We start from the raw sequence: 21,845 nt of genomic DNA, 5'->3' as shown, positions 1-21,845 counted from the left end.
TTTGCCTATCATGTATGTGTCTATCATGTAATTCTCCAGTGGGGTCAACTAATAATTGGGGTCAGTTCTCCAGTGGGGTCAACTAATAATTTTCCTCAGGGAAATACAGTTTGGTTGACATGTGGTTCTTCAGGACTACCTCTATAATGTGAAGCACAAGTGTTCCTAAACCTATATCCATACTGTGTGAGCAGTTGAGCACGGTCAGAGCTGTGTCATCCACTACCCTTTTTCATCAGCCAGAAGTAAGGAAGAGTGAAAAGAGCGAGCTGCATGTCTTGATAGTCATACTGACACTGAATCTGCAAATTTCAACCACTTTTAATGGTTCTGGTCTCATCCTTTCTGCTTTATAGTGGTTTTCTTTTATTCCTTTCCCAACTTGAAGCATTCCAGGGTCAGGACAAAAAGTTGTCCATCTGCATTGATTAATTCATATTCATGATTCCATAAGGGTTTCTAGATCTGTACTAAAAGGCTGTGGAACACGGGTGCAAAATAGAGCATAAAGTGGTATTAAACTAAACGTCTGATAATGGAAAGCAAGGTAGCATGAATATTTTGTTAGATTTCTTAGGTATTTGCCAAAGAACTGAACTGTGTTGCAGCATTGTATACAACCTGCTGTGCTTCAAGAGTTAGGTAGGTGCTGAGATTTTTAATCTTTGTAGTACTTTTATTTCAGTGTACTGTGCAGTTTTCATTTTCTGTGTGTGCTATGACATGCCATGAAAAAGACTGAGAAGAACTTGCTTAGAATGTGTTGCTAAGAGTAGTGCTAAGGGCCTGGGGAAAAAACAAGGCATAGCAGTAGAGAGAAATTGGGCTTTGTTTTTGGCATGATTTACCATTGTTCAGGATCCTGCTCAGATTATGGTCTTGATTACTCCAGCTTCCCTTCTTAATTCTTACTGCACTCATGAATGATCATTCTAATCATTCGCTACACTATTCATGAAATCAAAATCATATTCTGATACATTCATTGATTTCTATCCAGTCAGTAAATATTCATGGAATGCTTAACTGTTTTTCAGAATTACGGAGATAAAAGCACTCAGTCTAATGAAGGAATGTAGAGAGATGAACAGACAATATACTAGAATATGAGAATTGCTGTTAACAGTAGAAACAGGCTTATACTGTAATTCCTTTATTTAATAAATTGAGGCCAGAGAAGGGGAGTTTAGACTTAAGCAAGATAATACCTACTAAATTTGTCTTAAAAAATTAGTTATAACATTCATACATTAATGTAAAATGCACTCATCTGAATTTTACCTATGTGAATACTCATGTCAATACCACAGCAATCAATATACTGTACAGACACTTCCAGAACCTTAGAAGTTTCCCTAATGGCACTTCTTAGTCAACCATTCACCCTTAGAAGTAACTATCATTCTGACCATTTGATTAGTACTGTCTGTTTTTGAACATCATATAAATGGAATCATACAGTAACTGGCTTCTTTTGCTCAACATAATACCTGAGAGATTCATCCGTGTTGTTGCATGTGTTGGTAGTTTGTTCATTTATATGTTCTATAGTACTCTTTTATGTTGTTATACCGTAGTTTTTCCATTTTCCTTTTGATGGAAATTTGGGTTGTTTCCAGTTTGGGGCTATTATGAGGAGAACATTTGTGAGCATTTTTGATATGTCTTATGGTAGACATATGCACTCATTTCTATCGTGTATATGCCTAGAGATGGAATTCTGGGTTATAGGGGAGATGTATATTTTAACTTTAGTAGGCATTGCCGTACAATGATTATATCAATTTAAAATCTTACCAGCAATGTATGATAGTCCCAGGTGCTCCACATCCTCATCATCTGGTATTGTCAGTCTTTTTCATTTTGAGTGTTCTGGTGGGAATGGTGTTATTTCATTATGGTTTTAATTTGTATTTTCCTAATTACTTAACGATGATGAGACCTTTTTCATGTGGTTACTAACTATTTGCATATCTTCATTTGTGAAGTTTCTCTTCAGGTCTTTTCCCTTTTTTTAAGTTGGGCTATTTGATTTTTACTGGTTTATAGGATTTCATTATGTATTCTGGATGAGTCTTTTGTCAGATATACATATTCCAAATAGCGTCTCCTGATTTGTATCTTGTCTTTTTACTCTCATAATGGTGTCTTTTGATGAATAGAGGTTCTTAGTTTTTTGTTTTTTTTTTTTAATCTATCGATCTATTTATTTATTTATTTATTTGGCTGTGTTGGGTCTTTGTTTCTGTGCGACGGCTTCCTCTAGCTGCAGCAAGCAGGGGCCACTCTTCATCGCGGTGCGCGGGCCTCTCACTGTCGCGGCCTCTCTTGTTGTGGAGCACAGGCTCCAGATGCGCAGGCTCAGTAGTTGTGGCTCACGGGCCTAGTTGCTCCGCGGCATGTGGGATCTTCCCAGACCAGGGCTCGAACCCGTGTCCCCTGCATTAGCAGGCAGATTCTCAACCACTGCGCCACCAGGGAAGCCCGCACCACCAGGGAAGCCCTGGTTCTTAGTTTTAATCAAGTTCAATTAGCAGTTTTTCTCTTATGGTTAATACGTTTGTGTCATGTTTAAGAAGTTTTTGGCTACCTCAAGTTCATGGAGTTATTCTCCAATGTTCTCTTCTAGAAGCTTTATTGTTTTACCTTTTACCCTTTACATTCAAGACTATGATCCATTTAAAAATTGTTTTGTGTATATTGTATGAGGTAGAGTCAAAGTTCATTTATTGAAACGACCATCTTTTCCTCACTGTTTTGTAGTACCTTTGTCATAAATCCTAGCACCATTTATTGAAAATATTATCTTTTTCTCACTGAATTGCCTTGAAGCCTTTGCTGTAAGTTAAGTGACCAAATATGTATAGGTCTATTTCAGGACTCTCTCTTCTATTATCAATACATTGGTCCCTTTGTTTTAGTACTATACTGTCATAATTACTGAAGCTTTGTAGTAAATCTTTAAATCTGGTAGTGTAAATCCTCCAGTTTTGTTCAGGGTTATCTTGGCTATTGTGTGTTCTTTGTATTTACATATAAACGTTAGATCAGCTTGTCAGCTCCCGTTACTCCTCCCCCTTCCCAACACACACACACACACACACACACACACACACACACACACACACACACACACACACACACACACACACACACACGCGTTCCCACCCCCCGCCACTGCTGGGGTTTTGAATGAAATCACATTGAATCTTTAGGTAAATCTGGGGAGAATTGACTTAGATTTCTCTTAGTGGTGTTTTCAGTATAGAGGTTTTACACATCTATTCCTAGGTATTTCTTAATTCTAATTGTAGATTCTTTTGGATATTCTGTATACATAATCACATCATCTGTGAATACTGTTTTACTTCTTTCCAACCTTTATGCCTGTCTTGTTTTCTTGCCGTAGTACAGTGGCTGGGACCTTCATTATAATGTTGAATAGAAGTGGTAATAGTGGACATCCTTGTCTTATTTGATATATATTAAATTTTTAAAAGTTCCTGTTTATGCCCAAGGGAACATAAGGGCTTACCTAGTTCATTTGTTGACCACTCTTACTTTTTGTAGGCATGGCTAATGTAAAAGCAGCCCCGAAGATAATTGACACAGGAGGAGGCTTCATTCTGGAAGAGGAGGAGGAAGAAGAACATACAATTGGAAAAGTTGTTCATCAACCAGGTAAAGTGTGTTTTCAGAAAATAGATACCTAGGTTGGTCATTTTGAGTAACATGCATAATTCTTTGCAAAGTGATGCTAGAAAATGCCACATTTAGTCTAGTCACTGAGCACATTGGCTTTATAAGAGTGATAAAATTTGGCAGTTTTGCTAGTAGATTAAAAATAAAACAAATTTGGCAATGATTCATTTAACATGTGGTTTGTGTACTTAGGGTTGATGCTCTCTGTTTTGTAATAGGTAGGCTGATAGAATAAATACTTAAAAGTATCTTGATAGGCTGAAATGAGGGACTTGAATGCAAGAGATAAAATTTAGGTCTTTTCTTTATGTTTAGAGGAAAAAAAGTGGTCTGTAAAGTACAAGATAGGTCTGGCATAAAAAGAATAATAAAATAACTATTATCTAAGGTTAAAGTTTTGGTAAATCACATATATCTATATCCATCCATCCTCTGGATGAGGGTACTTTCACACTCTTTGAAAAAGATAGTTTTACTTGATCATAAGTTTGAAGCCAGTAGTGGAATATAACAGCTTAAAAAAGCTATTCCAGTTTTGGTTGCGCATTAGAAGTGTTGTGCATTCATCAAGGTAGGTAATAATCCTGTTCTCTTCTGTGTGTGTCTAAACTGTTGTTTTCAGAAGCTGACACCTGAAGGATTAAAATACTTATTTTCAGTTTGGGTGCCTTTTTTTTTTTTAAACATCTTTATTGGAGAATAATTGCTTTACAATGGTGTGTTAGTTTCTGCTTTATAACAAAGTGAATCAGCTATACATATGCATATATCCCCATATCTCCTCCCTCTTGCGTCTCCCTCCCACCCTCCCTATCCCACCCCTCTAGGTGGTCACAAACCACCGAGCTGATCTTCCTGTGCTGTGCGGCTGCTTCCCACTAGCTATCGATTTTACATTTGGTAGTGTATATATGTCCATGCCACTCTCACTTTGTCCCAGCTTACCCTTCCCCCTCCCCATGTCCTCAAGTCCATTCTCTACGTCTGCATCTTTATTCCTGTCCTGCCCCTAGGTTCTTCAGAACCTTTTTTTTTTTTTTTTTAGATTCCATATATATGTGTTAGCATACGGTATTTGTTTTTCTCCTGACTTACTTCACTCTGTATTACAGACCCTAGGTCCATACACCTCACTACAAATAACTCAATTTCGTTTCTTTTTATGACTGAGTAATATTCCACTGTATATATTGGGTGCCATATTTTATGAGGGCTATTGACAAGTGTATATGTCCAAAACAGCGTGGTCAAAATGGAAATATTGAAATTGGCATGTGAGGAACAGTTGTCAAAACTGGATACGTTTAACTTAGAAACACTTCAGCTGCCTGCAAATGCAAGAAGTATTCCTCTGTGGAAGACAGACTATACTTACTGTGATTTGCCCTGGAGGGGAGAATTGAAACAGTGGGTAACAGTTACAGTGAGGGAGATTCCAACCCAGTATAATGAACTTGTACTTTGCACTAAATAGGGTGTTGGCACATTTATCATGTGAGCCAAACCATGTCGAGTGCTGCCTCTAAATAGCAAAGCATTGGAGGGGTTCAGAGATTGAGAGACACTTGAGCATGATATTGTAGAAAAACCCTGTATCAGGAGGGAATGCCTTGAATTCAATGACCTGTAAAGTCCTTGCGATTTTATGGATATGAAGAGTCACTGTAACTGTTATTCTGTAGATTCCTGAATCCACCATGGGCTTATAAAGCCCTGTTCATTTAACAGGTCATGCAACAAACATTAATTGAGAACCTTTCTGCTTGACTGAGGTATGTGTGTGGCGTGTGTCATATACTGTTATTGACAGTAGGGCTGCTGCTTGCAGATAGCACTTTGGTAGCGAATTTGTGCAGGTTAGAAAAGGTGTCTCTTATTCTCAAGCTGGCCCCATACATGGAAGGCAGGGAGAGGCTAAAGAAAGAGTCAGAGCACTCCAGATTGGTAGGTGGCAGTTTTAATAAGCAAGGGAACTTTCTTATGAGGCTTGTCTTGGGTGGCTGTGAGTTGAGTAGATCTCCGCACCCACTTGCCAAATCTTAAAGTATATATAGAAGCTTTCACTGGGTTCAGCGCATATTCAGTCCACATGGTCTCAACAACACCGTACTCTCTCAAGGCTGTGTCCTTGAAACAGCTCCCACTGTGGGAACGTGGGCAGAATGTACATCCCAAGGACAGAAGAAGAGAGAGTGAGGAGCCTCTCATTGCCCAGGTCCAGCTCACAGGTTAACCGGTGGTCACATCCTTGATTACCTCTTCCACAGTGTCATCTTTGGGAGAGAAATTAGAAAAAGACCCTCTTTCTCTGGGCTGACTTAGCCTGGATCAGGGCTCACGGCTTAAAAAGTGGTCATGGGCTGCATTTTGACACCTGTTTGCCCCCTTGGGCAGGTGCCTTTGCACAAGGAGCCTACTTTTAAGACTTTATGTGGTTGACCTCTGTGGGTAGAAGAAAACAGGGAGAGTAATTAATATTTTCTATCACTTTTTTTTTTTTTTTAGAGTCAGACACTAATTTCTGTACTTGGCAGAATTTCAGACAGTCACAATGATGAAAGGGCTTGAAAAGGAAAGGAAATGGGCTTCACTAGGTTTATAAAAGTTTGGATGTCTCCATACATACTGGAGAGGGGCCCCGTGGATTAGGACACTGCAAAGGGAGATCTCAGAAAGAGGGGTTGGGGTGGAGCTTCTGCAACTCTTGACTGAGGGAGCAGTGGAACCTCTCCTTTGGTAAAAAGCTAGATGCCTATGGAGAAGAGGCTGGTTGCTTCTCTGTGCTTTTCTGCTTCCTAGGACTTTTTTTTTTTTTTAATGTTTTAAGTTACAATTGGTACAGTTTAAGAGCTCTTTATTTTCTTTTTTTTAAGTTATTTCTGAGATATACATTTTAAAGTAATAACTAGAATTATGACTTATAACATTATACCAGAACATACAAGATTTTTAGAAATTTCATGTAATGTCTGAAACATTTATATTAACATATTTCCATACAAATAACCCAAAGAAAGTTTAGTAGTAGTTGTTTTTTTTGTTTGTTTGTTTTTTTATACTGCAGGTTCTTATTAGTCATCAATTTTATACACATCATTGTATTCATGTCAATCCCAATCGCCCAATTCATCACACCACCATCCCCACCCCACCGCGGTTTTCCCCCCTTGGTGTCCATACGTTTGTTCTCTACATCTGTGTCTCAACTTCTGCCCTGCAAACCGGTTCATCTGTACCATTTTTCTAGGTTCCACATACATGCGTTAATATACGATATTCGTTTTTCTCTTTCTGACTTACTTCACTCTGTATGACAGTCTCTAGATCCATCCACGTCTCAACAAATGACTCAAGTTCGTTCCTTTTTATGGCTGAGTAATATTCCATTGTATATATGTACCACAACTTCTTTATCCATTTGTCTGTTGATGGGCATTTAGGTTGCTTCCATGACCTAGCTATTGTAAATACTGCTGCAGTGAACATTGGGGTGCATGTGTCTTTTTTTTTTTTTTTAAAAGGAACTCCTTTATTTATTTATTTATTTTTGGTTGTGTTGGGTCTTCGTTTCTGTGCGAGGGCTTTCTCTAGTTGCGGCAGGCGGGGGCCACTCTTCATCGCGGTGCGCGGGCCTCTCACTATCGCGGCCTCTCTTGTTGCGGAGCACAGGCTCCAGACGCGCAGGCTCCGTAGTTGTGGCTCACGGGCCTAGTTGCTCTGCGGCATGTGGGATCTTCCCAGACCAGGGCTTGAACCTGTGTCCCCTGCATTGGCAGGCAGATTCTCAACCACTGCGCCACCAGGGAAGCCCACATGTGTCTTTTTTTTTTTTTTTTTTTAATAAGAGGCTCTTTTCTTTTTTTTTTTTTTTTTAATTTATTTATTTGTTTATTTATGGCTGTGTTGGGTCTTTGTTTCTGTGCGCGGGCTTTCTCTAGTTGTGGCAAGCGGGGGCCACTCTTCATCGCGGTGCGCGGGCCTCTCACTATCGCGGCCTCTCTTGTTGCGGAGCACAGGCTCCAGATGCGCAGGCTCAGTATTTGTGGCTCACGGGCCTAGTTGCTCCACGGCATGTGGGATCTTCCCAGACCAGGGCTCGAACCCGTGTGCCCTGCATTGGCGGGCAGATTCTCAACCACTGCGCCACCAGGGAAGCCCCACATGTGTCTTTTTGAATTATGGTTTTCTCTGGGTATATGTCCAGTAGTGGGATTGCTGGATCATATGGTAATTCTATTTTTAGTTTTTTAAGGAACCTCCATACTGTTCTCCATAGTGGCTGTATCAATTTACATTCCCACCAACAGTGCAAGAGGGTTCCCTTTTCTCCACACCCTCTCCAGCATTTGTTGTTTGTAGATTTTCTGATGATGCCCATTCTAACTGGGTGAGGTGATACCTCGCTGTAGTTTTGATTTGCATTTCTCTAATAATTAGTGATGTTGAGCAGCTTTTCATGTGCATCTTGGCCATCTGTATGTCTTCTTTGGAGAAATGTCTATTTAGGTCTTCTGCCCATTTTTGGATTGGGTTGTTTGTTTCTTTAATATTGAGCTGCATGAGCTGTTTATATATTTTGGAGATTAATCCTTTGTCCGTTGATTCGTTTGCGAATACTTTCTCCCATTCTGAGGGTTGTCTTTTCGTCTTGTTTATGGTTTCCTTTGCTGTGCAAAAGCTTTTAAGTTTCATTAGGTCCCATTAGTTTATTTTTGTTTTTATTTCCATTATTCTAGGAGGTGGATCAAAAAAGATCTTGCTGTGATTTATGTCAAAGAGTGTTCTTCCTATATTTTCCTCTAAGAGTTTTACAGTGTCCGGTCTCACATTTAGGTCTCGAATCCATTTTGAGTTTATTTTTGTGTATGGTGTTAGGGAGTATTCTAATTTCATTCTTTTACATATAGCTGTCCAGTTTTCCCAGCACCACTTATTGAAGAGACTGTCTTTTCTCCATTGTATATCTTTGCCTCCTTTGTCATAGATTAGTTGACCATAGGTGCGTGGGTTTATCTCTGGGCTTTCTATCTTGTTCCATTGATCTGTGTTTCTGTTTTTGTGCCAGTACCATATTGTCTTGATTACTGTAGCTTTGTAGTATAGTCTGAAGTCAGGGAGTCTGATTCCTCCAGCTCCATTTTTTTCCTTCAAGACTGCTTTGGCTATTCGGGGTTTTTTGTGTCTCCATACAAATTTTAAGATGATTTGTTCTAGTTCCGTAAAAAATGCCATTGGTAATTTGATAGGGATTGCATTGAATCTGTAGATTGCTTTGGGTAGTATAGTCATTTTCACAGTGTTGACTCTTCCAATCCAAGAACATGGTATATCTCTCCATCTGTTGGTATCATCTTTAATTTCTTTCATCAGTGTCTTATAGTTTTCTGTATACAGGTCTTTTGTCTCCCTAGGTAGGTTTATTCCTAGGTATTTTATTCTTTTTGTTGCAGTGGTAAATGGGAGTGTTTCCATAATTTCTCTTTCAGATTTTTCATCATTAGTGTATGGGAATGCAAGAGATTTCTGTGCATTAATTTTGTATCCTGCAACCTTACCAAATTCATTGATGAGCTCCAGCAGTTCCTGGTGGCATTTTTAGGATTCTCTATGTATAGTATCCTGTCATCTGCAAACAGTGACAGTTTTACTTCTTTTCCAATTTGTATTCCTTTTATTTCTTTTTCTTCTCTGATTGCTGTGGCTAGGACTTCCAAAACTATGTTGAATAATAGTGGTGAGAGTGGACATCCTTGTCTTATTCCTGATCTTAGAGGAAATGCTTTCAGTTTTTCACCATTGAGAATGATGTTTGCTATGGGTTTGTCGTATATGACCTTTATTATGTTGAGGTAGGTTCCCTCTGTGCCCGCTTCCTGGAGAGTTTTTATCATAAATGGGTGTTGAATTTTGTCAAAAGCTTTTTCTGCATCTATTGAGATGATCATATGGTTTTTCTTCTTCAATTTGTTAATATGGCATACCACATTGATTGATTTGCATATATTGAAGAATCCTTGCATCCCTGGGATAAATCCCACTTGATCATGGTGTATGATCCTTTTAATGTGTTGTTGGATTCTGTTTGCTAGTGTTTTGTTGAGGATTTTTGCATCTATATTCATCAGTGATATTGGTCTGTAATTTTCTTTTTTTGTAGTATCTTTGTCTGGTTTTGGTATCAGGGTGATGGTGGTCTCATAGAATGAGTTCGGGAGTGTTCCTTCCTCTGCAATTTTTGGAAGAGTTTGAGAAGGATGGGTATTAGCTCTTCTCTAAATGTTTGATAGAATTCACCTGTGAAGCCATCTGGTCCTGGACTTTTGTTTGTTGGAAGAATTTTAATCACAGTTTCAATTTCATTACTTGTGATTGGTCTGTTCATATTTTCTATTTCTTGCTGGTTCAGTCTTGGAAGATTGTACCTTTCTAAGAATTTGTCCATTTCTTCCAGGTTGTCCATTTTATTGGCATAGAGTTGCTTGTAGTAGTCTCTTAGGATGCTTTGTATTTTCTGTGGTGTGTGTTGTATCTTCTCCTTTTTCATTTCTAATTTTATTGATTTGAGTCCTCTCTCTCTTTTTCTTGATGAGTCTGGCTAATGCTTTATCAATTTTGTTTATCTTCTCAAAGAACCAGCTTTTAATTTTATTGATCTTTGCTATCGTTTTCTTTGTTTCTATTTCATTTATTTCTGCTCTGATCTTTATGATTTCTTTCCTTCTACTAACTTTGGGTTTTGTTTGTACTTCTTTCTCTAGTTCCTTTAGGTGTAATGTTAGATTTTTTATTTGAGATATTTCTTGTTTCTTGAGGTAGGCTTGTATAGGTATAAACTTCCCTCTTAGAACTGCTTTTGCTGCATCCCGTAGGTTTTAGATCATCGTGTTTTTTTTTTTTTTTAACATCTTTATTGGAGTATAATTGCTTTACAATGGTGTGTTAGTTTCTGCTTTATAACAAAGTGAATCAGTTTTACATATACATATGTTCCTATATCTCTTCCCTCTTGCGTCTCCCTCCCTCCCTATCCCACCCCTCTAGGTGGTCACAAACCACCGAGCTGATCTCCCTGTGCTATGCGGCTGCTTCCCACTAGCTATCTGTTTTACGTTTGGTAGTGTATATATGTCCATGCCACTCTCTCACTTTGTCACAGCTTACCTTTCCCCCTCCCCATATCCTCAAGTCCATTCTCTAGTAGGTCTGTGTCTTTATTCCTGTCTTACCCCTAGATTCTTCATGACTTTTTTTTTTTTCTCCTTAGATTCCATATATATGTGTTAGCATATGGTATTTGTTTTCCTCTTTCTGACTTACTTCACTCTGTATGACAGACTCTAGGTCCATCCACCTCACTACAAATAACTCAGTTTCATTTCTTTTTATGGCTGAGTAATATTCCATTGTATATATGTGCCACATCTTCTTTATCCATTCATCTGATGATGGACACTTAGGTTGCTTCCATGTCCTGGCTATTGTAAATAGAGCTGCAGTGAACGTTGTGGTACGTGACTCTTTTTGAATTATGGTTTTCTCAGGGTATATGCCCAATAGTGGGATTGCTGGGTCGTATGGTAGTTCTATTTTTAGTTTTTCAAGGAACATCCATACTGTTCTCCATAGTGGCTGTATCAATTGACATTCCCACCAACAGTGCAAGAGTGTTCCCTTTTCTCCACACCCTCTCCAGCATTTATTGTTTCTAGATTTTTGATGATGGCCATTCTGACTGGTGTGAGATGATATCTCATTGTAGTTTTGATTTGCATTTCTCTAATGATTAATGATGTTGAGCATTCTTTCATGTGTTTGTTGGCAATCTGTATATCTTCTTTGGAGAAATGTCTATTTAGGTCTTTTGCCCATTTTTGGATTGGGTTGTTTGTTTTTTTGTTATTGAGCTGCATGAGCTGCTTGTAAATTTTGGAGATTAATCCTTTGTCAGTTGCTTCATTTGCAAATATTTTCTCCCATTCTGAGTGTTGTCTTTTCGTCTTGTTTATGGTTTCCTTTGCTGTGCAAAAGGTTTTAAGTTACATTAGGTCCCATTTGTTTATTTTTGTTTTTATTTCCATTTCTCTAGGAGGTAGGTCAAAAAGGATCTTGCTGTGATTTATGTCATAGAGTGTTCTACCTATGTTTTCCTCTAAGAGTTTGATAGTGTCTGGCCTTACATTTAGGTCTTTAATGCATTTTGAGTTTATTTTTGTGTATGGTGTTAGGGAGTGTTCTAATTTCATACTTTTACATGTACTTGTCCAGTTTTCCCAGCACCACTTATTGAAGAGGCTGTCTTTTCTCCACTGTATATTCTTGCCTCCTTTATCAAAGATAAGGTGACCATATGTGCATGGGTTTATCTCTGGGCTTTCTATCCTGTTCCATTGATCTATATTTCTGTTTTTGTGCCAGGACCATACTGTCTTGATTACTGTAGCTTTGTAGTATAGTCTGAAGTCCGGGAGCCTGATTCCTCTAGCTCCATTTTTCGTTCTCAAGATTGCTTTGGCTATTCGGGGTCTTTTCTGTTTCCATACAAATTTTGAAATTTTTTTGTTCTAGTTCTGTGAAAAATGCCATTGGTAGTTTGATAGGGATTGCATTGAATCTGTAGATTGCTTTGGATAGTAGAGTCATTTTCACAATGTTGATTCTTCCAATCCAAGAACATGGTATATCTCTCCATCTGTTGGTATCATCTTTAATTTCTTTCATCAGTGTCTTATAATTTTCTGCATACAGGTCTTTTGTCTCCTTAAGTAGGTTTATTCCTAGATATTTTATTCTTTTTGTTGCAGTGGTAAATGGGAGTGTTTTCTTAATTTCTCTTTCAGATTTTTCATCATTAGTGTATAAGTATGCCAGAGATTTCTGTGCATTAATTTTTTATCCTGCTACTTTACCAAATTCATTGATTAGCTCTAGTAGTTTTCTGGTAGCATCTTTAGGATTCTCTATGTATAATATCATGTCATCTGCAAACAGTGACAGCTTTACTTCTTCTTTTCCGATTTGGATTCCTTTTCTTTCTTTTTCTTCTCTGGTTGCTGTGGCTAAAACTTCCAAAACTATGTTGAATAATAGTGGTGAGAGTGGGCAACCTTGTCTTGTTCCTGATCTTAGTGGAAATGGTTTCAGTTTTTCACCATTGAGGATGATGTTGGCTGTGAGTTTGTCATATATGGCCTTTATTATGTTGAGGAAAGTTCCCTCTGTGCCTACTTTCTGCAGGGTTTTTTATCATAAATGGGTATTGAATTTTGTCAAAAGCTTTCTCTGCATCTATTGAGATGATCATGTGGTTTTTCTCCTTCAATTTGTTAATATGGTGTATCACATTGATTGATTTGCGTATATTGAAGAATCCTTGCATCCCTGGGATAAATCCCACTTGATCATGGTGTATGATCCTTTTAATGTGTTGTTGGATTCTGTTTGCTAGTATTTTGTTGAGGATTTTCGCATCTATATTCATCAGTGATATTAGTCTGTAATTTTTTTTTTGTAGTATCTTTGTCTGGATTTGGTATCAGGGTGATGGTGGCTTCATAGAATGAGTTTGGGAGTGTTCCTTCCTCTGCAATTTTTTGGAAGAGTTTGAGAAGGATGGGTGTTAGCTCTTCTCTAAATGTTTGATAGAATTCACCTGTGAAGCCATCTGGTCCTGGACTTTTGTTTGTTGGAAGATTTTTAATCACAGTTTCAATTTCATTACTTGTGGTTGGTCTGTTCATATTTTCTGTTTCTTCCTGGTTCAGTCTTGGAAGGTTATACCTTTCTAGGAATTTGTCCATTTCTTCCAGGTTGTCCATTTTGTTGGCATAGAGTTGCTTGTAGTAGTCTCTTAGGATGCTTTGTATTTCTGCGGTGTCTGTTGTAACTTCTCCTTTTTCATTTCTGATTTTATTGATTTTAGTCCTCTCCCTCTTTTTCTTGATGAGTCTGGCTAATGGCTTATCAATTTTGTTTATCTTCTCAAAGAACCAGCTTTTAGTTTTATTGATCTTTGCTATTGTTTTCTTTGTTTCTATTTCATTTATTTCTGCTCTGATCTTTATGATTTCTTTCTTTCTATTAACTTTGGGTTTTGTTTGTTCTTCTTTCTCTAGTTCCTTTAGGTGTAATGTTAGATTTTTTATTTGAGATATTTCTTGTTTCTTGAGGTAGGCTTGTATAGGTATAAACTTCCCTCTTAGAACTGCTTTTGCTGCATCCCGTAGGTTTTGCATCATCGTGTTTTCATTGTCATTTGTCTCTAGGTATTTTTTGATTTCCTCTTTGATTTCTTCAGTGATCTCTTGGTTATTTAGTTACGTATTGTTTAGCCTCCATGTGTTTGTGCTTTTTACGTTTTTCACCCTGTAATTCATTTCTAATCTCATAGCGTTGTGGTCAGAAAAGATGCTTAATATGATTTCAGTTTTCTTAAATTTACTGAGGCTTGATTTGTGACCGAAGATATGACCTATCCTGGAGAATGTTCCATGCGCACTCGAGAAGAGTTTTTCAATAGAATGTTTTTGGATGGAATGTTTTTGGATGGAGTGTTTTTGGGTGGAGTTTTTGGATGGAATTCCTATAAATATCAATTAAATCTATCTGGTCTGTTGTGTCATTTAAAGCTTCTGTTTCCTTATTTATTTTCATTTTGGATGATCTGTCCATTGGTGTAAGTGAGGTGTTAAAGTCCCCCACTATTATTGTGTTACTGTCGATTTCCTCTTTTATAGCTGTTAGCAGTTGCCTTATGTATTGAGGTGCTCCTACGTTGGGTGTATATATATTTATAATTGTTATATCTTCTTCTTGGATTGATCCCTTGATCATTATGTAGTGTCCTTCCTTGTGTCTTGTAACATTCTTTATTTTAAAGTCTATTTTATCTGATATGAGTATAGCTACTCCCGCTTTCTTTGGATTTCCATTTGCATGGAATATCTTTTTCCATCCCCTCACTTTCAATCTGTATGTGTCCCTAGGTCTGAAGTGGGTCTCTTTTAGACAGCATATATATGGGTCTTGTTTTTGTATCCATTCAGCAAGCCTGTGTCTTTTGGTTGGAGCATTTAATCCATTCACATTTAAGGTAATTATCGACACGTATGTTCCTATTACCATTTTCTTAATTGTTTTGGGTTTGTTTTTGTAGGTCCTTTTCTTCTCTTGTGTTTCCCACTTAGAGAAGTTCCTTTAGCATTTGTTTTAGAGCTGGTTTGGTGGGGCTGAATTCTCTTAGCTTTTGCTTGTCTGTAAAGCTTTTGATTTCTCCATCGAATCTGAATGAGATCCTTGCAGGGTAGAGTAATCTTGGTTGTAGGTTCTTCCCTGTCATCACTTTAAGTATATCATGCCACTCCCTTCTGGCTTGTAGAGTTTCTGCTGAGAAATCAGCTGTTAACCTTATGGGAGTTCCCTTGTATGTTATTTGTCGTTTTTCCCTTGCTGCTTTCAATAATTTTTCTTTGTCTTTAATTTTTGCCACTTTGATTACTATGTGTCTCGGCGTGTTTCTCCTTGGGTTTATCCTGTATGGGACTCGCTGTGCTTCCTGGACTTGGGTGGCTATTTCCTTTCCCATGTTAGGGAAGTTTTCAACTGTAATCTCTTCACATATTTTCTCTGGTACTTTCTCTCTCTCTCCTCCTTCTGGGACCCCTATAATGCGAATGTTGTTGCATTTAATGTTGTCCCAGAGGTCTCTTAGGCTGTCTTCATTTCTTTTCCTTCTTTTCTTTATTCTGTTCTACAGCAGTGAATTCCACCATTCTGTCTTCAGGTCACTTATCCATTCTTCTGCCTCAGTTATTCTGCTATTGATTCCTTCTAGTGTATTTTTCATTTCAGTTATTGTATTGTTCATCTCTGTTTGTTTGTTCTTTAATTCTTCTAGGTCTTTGTTAAACATTTCTTGCATCTTCTCGATCTTTGCCTCCATTCTTTTTCCGAGGTCTTGGATCATCTTCACTATCATTATTCTGAATGCTTTTTCTGGAAGGTTGCCTATCTCCACTTCATTTACTTGTTTTTCTGGGGTTTTATCTTGTTCCTTCATCTGGTACATAGCCCTCTGCCTTTTGATCTTGTCTATCTTTCTGTGAATGTGGTTTTTGTTCCACAGGCTGCAGGACTATTGTTCTAGCTTCTGCTGTCTGCCCTCTGGTGGATGAGGCTATCTAAGAGGCTTGATGGGAGGGACTGGTGGTGGGTAGAGCTGACTGTTGCTCTGGTGGGCAGAGCTCAGTAAAACTTTAATCTGCTTGTCTGCTGATGGGTGGGGCTGGGTTCCCTTCCTGTTGGTTGTTTGTCCTGAGGCAACCCAACACTGGAGCCTACCTGGGCTCTTTGGTGGGGCTAATGACAGACTCTGGGAGGGCTCACGCCAAGGAATACTTCCCAGAACTTCTGCTGCCAGTGTTCTTGTCCCCATGGTGAGCCACAGCCACCCCTCGCCTCTGCAGGAGACTCTCTAACACTAGCAGGTAGGTCTGGTTCAGTCTTCCCTGGGGTCAGTGCTCCTTCCCCTGGGTCCTGATGCACACACTACTTTGTGTGTGCCCTCCAAGAGTGGAGTCTCTGTTTCCCCCAGTCCTGTCGAAGTCCTGCAATCAATTCCCACTAGGCTTCAAACTGATTCTCTAGGAATTCCTCCTCCCGTTGCCAGACCCCCAGGTTGGGAAGCCTGACGTGGGGCTCAGAACCTTCACTCCAGTGGGTGGACTTCTGTGGTTTAAGTGTTCTCCAGTCTGTGAGTCACCCACCCTGCAGTTACGGGATTTGATTTTACTGTGATTGCGCCCCTCCTACCAACTCATTGTGGCTTCTCCTTTGTCTTTGGATGTGGGGTATCTTTTTTGGTGAGTTCCAGTGTTTTCCTGTCGATGATTGTCCAGCAGTTAGTTGTGATTCTGGTGTTCTCGCAAGAGGGAGTGAGAGCACGTCCTTCTACTCTGCCATCTTGGTTCCTCCTCTATTTTCTTTCTTTCTTTTTTTGGCTGTGTTGGGACTTAGTTGCGGCATGCGGTATCTTTTGTTGCGGTTCACAGCCTCTTCGTTGCAGTGCTCAGGCTTCTCTCTGCTTGTGGCTTGGGGGTTTTCTCTCTCTAGTTGTGGTGTGCGGGCTCCAGGGTGCGTGGGCTCTGTAGTTTGCAGCACGCCAGCTCTCTCGTTGAGGCTTGCAAGCTCAGTAGTTGTGGCATGCGGGCTTAGCTGCCCCGTGGCATGTGGGATCTTGTTTCCTTGACCAGGGATCAAACCTGCGTCCCCTGCATTGGAAGGCGGATTCTTTACCACTGGACCACCAGGGAAGTCCCTCTGCTTCCCAGGATTCTTATGACTGGGTACTCTATCCTTTGCTGAGGGAAGTGTCCCTTGGACCCTTTGCAGCACACCCCCACCAAGGATTTCTTTGTTAATTTTAGAGACAGTCTATTTTTGTAGCATAGCCGAGAAAAATCAAAATAATTTATTTGGGTCATTAAGCTTTGCTGCGTATAAAACAGAGCCTATCAGATGCTTTTAGAATCTAGAACAAGGTTCATCAGGATCACCAGGAAGGCTTTATTAAAACACAGATTGCGGGGCCCCATCCCTAGAGCTTCTTCTGATTTAGTAGCTCTTAGGTAGGGACTGTGAATTTGTTTCTAACAAGTTCCTGGGTGATGCTGATGCTGCTGGCCCGGAGGCCACACTTTGACAACCTCTGGTCTAGAATTAAACCCACTGTGTACTCTAGGACTGCAGGGGAATGCAACCATGTGGAGAGAATAGTGTGTAACAGTGAGGTCAGTCACTGTTCATACTGTCTTTTTAAAAAATTATTTTTAAAAATTGTGATAAAACATGATAACATAAAATTTACAATTGTAACCTTTTAAAGCATATGTTTAGTGGCGTTAAGTACTATACATTCACATTGTTTTGTAACAGTCACCACCATCCATCTCGAGTTTTTTCATCATCCGAAACTGAAACTTTGTCCCATTAAACAGTAACTTCCTGTGCAAACATTTTGATGTATTATCTTTGAGACTGTTTTTGATATGTGAATGAGAATGTAATATTTTTCTTTTATAAAAATGCCATTAAGAGCATTTCCCCATTTCTTAAATATTCTTTCAGAACTTTCTTTTTAATGGCTACATAATACTCCATTTGATGACTGCACCATGATTCATTTAAATGCAGCTCTTTGGTTTATTTCTTTTCTCTATTCTAATAATTATTACTGCAGTGAATATATTTGGAGGTAAACTTTTGTCCAGCTCTCTGATTCATAGCAGTAGGGTAACTGACCCAAAAGTATGTATATTTCTGGTAAAGTTTACGTACTTAAAAAAAAGTGAAATTAACATTGATAGAAGGAGTAAATAACCTAAAAGCAAATAAACAAATGGACGTATTTTTCCAAAGGAAATAACATGATCATGTTGAAGGGGGGAGGACAGAAAGAACTAGTCCAAATGATTTACGAGGACAGTATTTGACAGTATATCCTCAATTTGAGGTGGGTGGGGTAAGGGGAAAACCACAAAATTCCTGAACTCATTTTATAGAATGGTATGAGTGAAGAAATTTTGAAACTAGTTTAGATGTATTATTGGCTCAAGCAGATGAATGTATTTCTTGATGTTGTTGGGAGTCAAGGTTCTCATTGTAGAAGAAAAGGCATACAAATATGGAATGGGAGAAGGCAAGAAAGAACCCTGTGGGGATGGATTAAAATTGCCAGTATCAGTGTGAACTCATGATTTCTAAAACATGTATATGTGTATGCATGTAGAAGTGTACATGTAAACTAATAAATGAATTCAGCAAAGTTGCAGGAAACAAAATCAATATATAGAAATCTGTTGCATTTTTGTACACTACTAATGAACTATCAGAAAGAGAAATTAAGAAAACAGTCCCATTTACAGTTGCCCGTTTATCAGAAAGAATAAAATACCTAGGAATAAATTTAACCAAGGAGGTGAAATACTAGTACACTGAAAACTTATTCTAAGACATGGATGAAAGAAATGGAAGAAGACACAAATAAATAGAAAGACATTCTGTGCTCTGGGTTGGAAGAACTAATATTCTTAAAATGTCCATAGTACCTAAAGCAATCTATAGAATCAGTGCAGTCCCTATCAAAATTCCAATGGCATTTTCCCACAGAACTAGAACAGACAATCCTAAAATTCACATGGAACCATGAAAAACCCTGAATGGCCAGAGCAATCTTGAGAAAAAAGAGCAGAGCTGGAGACCTCATGCTCCCTGATTTCAAATTATATTTCAAAGCCATTGTAATGAGAACAGTATGGTATTGGCATAAAAACAGACACATAGGTCAATGGAACAGAAGAGAGAGCCCAGAAATATACCTACACATATGGTCAGTTAATTTATGACAGAGGAGCCAAGAATATACAAGGGGAAAGGACAGTTTTTTCAAAAAAGGTGTTGGGAAAACTGGACAGTCACATGCAAAAGATCGAAACTGGGCCACTGTCTTATATCATACACACAGAATAATTCAAAATGGATTAAAGATGTAAGTGTAAGACAAACCATAATACTCTTAGAAGAAAACAGATGGGGGCTTCCCTGGTGGCACAGTGGTTAAGACTCTGTGCTCCCAATGCAGGAACTAGATCCCACATGCATGCTGCAACTAAGAGTTTGCATGCCACAACTAAGGAGCTTGGAGCCGTAACTAAGGAGCCTGCGAGCCGCAACTAAGACCCAATGCAACCAAATAAATAAAAAACAAACAAAAAAGAAAATAGATGAAAAGCTCCTTGACATTGGTCTTGGCAGTGATATTTTTGGATATGACACCTAAAGCAGAGGCAACAAAAGCAAAACTGTTAAACAAGTGGGACTACATCAAACTAAAAAGCTTCTGCACAGCAAAGGAAACCTTTGAAAAGGCCACCAACTGAATGGGGGAAAATATTTGCAAATCATACATCTGATGAGGGGTTAGTATCCAAAATATATAAAGAACTCCTACAACTCAATAGCAAAAAACCAAACAATCTGATTAAAAAATGGGCAGAAGATCTGAATAGACATTTTTCCAAAGAAGACGTACAGATGGCCAGTATGTACATGGAAAGATGCTCAACATCACTAATCATCAGGGAAATGCAAATCAAACCACCGTGAGCTATCACCTCACACCTGTTAGAATGGTGGTTATCAAAGAGACAAAAAATAATTGTTGGTGAGCATGTGGATAAAAGGAACCCTTGTAAATGTAAATCAGTGCAACTACTATGGAAAACAATATGCAAGTGCCTCAAAAAATTAGAACTACCATTAATCCAGCAACCCACTTCTGGGTATTTATCCAAAGAAAATGTAAACAGTAACTCGAAAATATACATGCACCCCCATGTTCATTGCAACATTATTTACAATAACTAGATATGGAAACAATCTAAGTGTCCATTGATGGATGAATGGATAAAGAAAGTGTGATATGTGTGTGTGTGTGTGTGTGTGTGTGTGTGTGTGTGTGTGTGTGTATACATACAGTGGAATATTATTCAGCCATAAGAAAGAATGAAATCTTGCCATTTGTGACAACGTGGATGGACCTTGAGGGCACTATGCTAAGTGAAGTAAGTCAGAGAAAGATAAATACCATATGATCTCACTTACATGTGGAATCTAAAAACACCCCCCCCCAACAAACTCACAGATACAGAGAACAGATTGATGATTGCCAGATGGGGGAGGAGGGAGGGAGGTGAAATGTTTGAAGTGGGTCAAAAGGTACAAACTTCCAGTTAGTCATGGGAAAGTAATGTACAGCATGGTAATAATAATTCTGTATTACATATTTGAAAGTTGCTAAGAGATTAGATCTTAAAAATTCTTATGATAAGAAATGTAACCGTGTGGTGACGAATGTTAACTAGACTTATTGTGATCATCATGTAATATATACAATTGTTGACTCATTATGTTGTACACCTGAAACTAATATAATGTTATGTCAGTTATATCTCAACAAAAAAAGTGTACAGTACATGTATGCGTTTTTGTGTGTGTGTCTTTATATATGTATATTTCCTAACCCTGTTCACAGAAATGGCCATGAAGCAGAGGTAGCCCAGTAGCAGTGAGCACAGCTGGTGTCCAGATCTTGGATGCTGATACTGTTCTCCACTAAAGGGAACCACGGCCCTTCAGAGAAATAGCTGATTCCAGGGTTGGGGCAGGATGGCTACAAGATGAGCTTGGGACATTTTGTAATGCCAGAAAATATGTAAGTGTTCAGAAAGTGATAGAAGCATGTTACAGAGGCATAAGTGTCAGCTTGAAGGGGCTTCCACTGGCCAAATTTCAGACAATTTGAACACTAAAGTAATGAAGGACACCATTGAAATAATAGGAATCCATGAGTCTATATGGATAATAAATGTGTTAGTGAATGAATGACTGAATGGGGGAGAGGAAGGCTCTTGATTACAGTAGACTGGCAATTTCCAAATGGTAAATGTAAAGGGAGTGATGGAGTTGAAAAATCATCGTTATGTATATTTAAAAATTTCCATTATAAGGCATTTTTAAAATTAGGAAAATGTATGCACATTTTATGGCTTTTGATTAATAATACTGTGCAGTAGCCTCCTAATTGGTATTTCTGACTGTAATTTCTCTCTATTCAAACACATTCCAGTAACCAGTTTTTTGAAGATACCACTTTGACTATATTTTCAGTTTTTCCTTTTGTCCATAGCTATGCCCCTGTAATATTTTAGAAAGAAGAGTGATTTTTTTTTAGAGTTTGGAGATGAGTGAGATTGAGGAGTGCTAGAATACTGACTGACCTTCTTGTGTTAAGTAGGTAAGGGAAGGCAGTGATAGGAATACATTGAACAAACATGAACAAATGGCAACTCCATTTTTCTTCCTGCTGGGACTTGTGGCAGTTCTCAGAGTTGGGGCTTGGCAGTAGCAATCATCCTAAAGACTTAGGAGTAAAACTTTCAGACTTGCTGGAAAAAAAAAATTCTGTAGGATAAAGATCCTTAGCTAGGTATTTGAAATCTTTAAAAAAAAAAAAAAAAAAAAAAATCCGGCCTTACTCTACCTAGAGTGGTTTCTGTGCTGGGTATTGAGGATCTATAGCTAAATACAGT

At 38.5% G+C, this 21,845-nt stretch overlaps 1 protein-coding gene across 4 annotated transcripts in view; it reads left to right on the top strand.

Moving 5' to 3' along the window:
- XPA (XPA, DNA damage recognition and repair factor) overlaps positions 1-21,845 on the top strand; it is a 39,132-nt gene that overhangs the window by 1,069 nt on the left and 16,218 nt on the right. For all 4 annotated transcript variants that reach the window (XR_014247906.1, XM_082404203.1, XM_082404202.1 and 1 more), the window contains exon 2: positions 3,571-3,681. Coding sequence is in view for 3 of the 4 variants with exons in the window: in XM_082404202.1 (XP_082260328.1) it covers positions 3,571-3,681 (111 nt within the window). In the remaining variant the exon portion in view is untranslated. The remainder of the gene's footprint in view (positions 1-3,570; positions 3,682-21,845) is intronic.

This window comes from Balaenoptera borealis, assembly GCF_965194805.1.
Source record: "Balaenoptera borealis genome assembly, chromosome: 8".
NCBI classification, from domain to species: domain Eukaryota; kingdom Metazoa; phylum Chordata; class Mammalia; order Artiodactyla; family Balaenopteridae; genus Balaenoptera; species Balaenoptera borealis.
The sequence above is the reverse complement of the archived record's forward strand: the minus strand, read 5'-3'. Positions and strand labels throughout refer to the sequence as shown.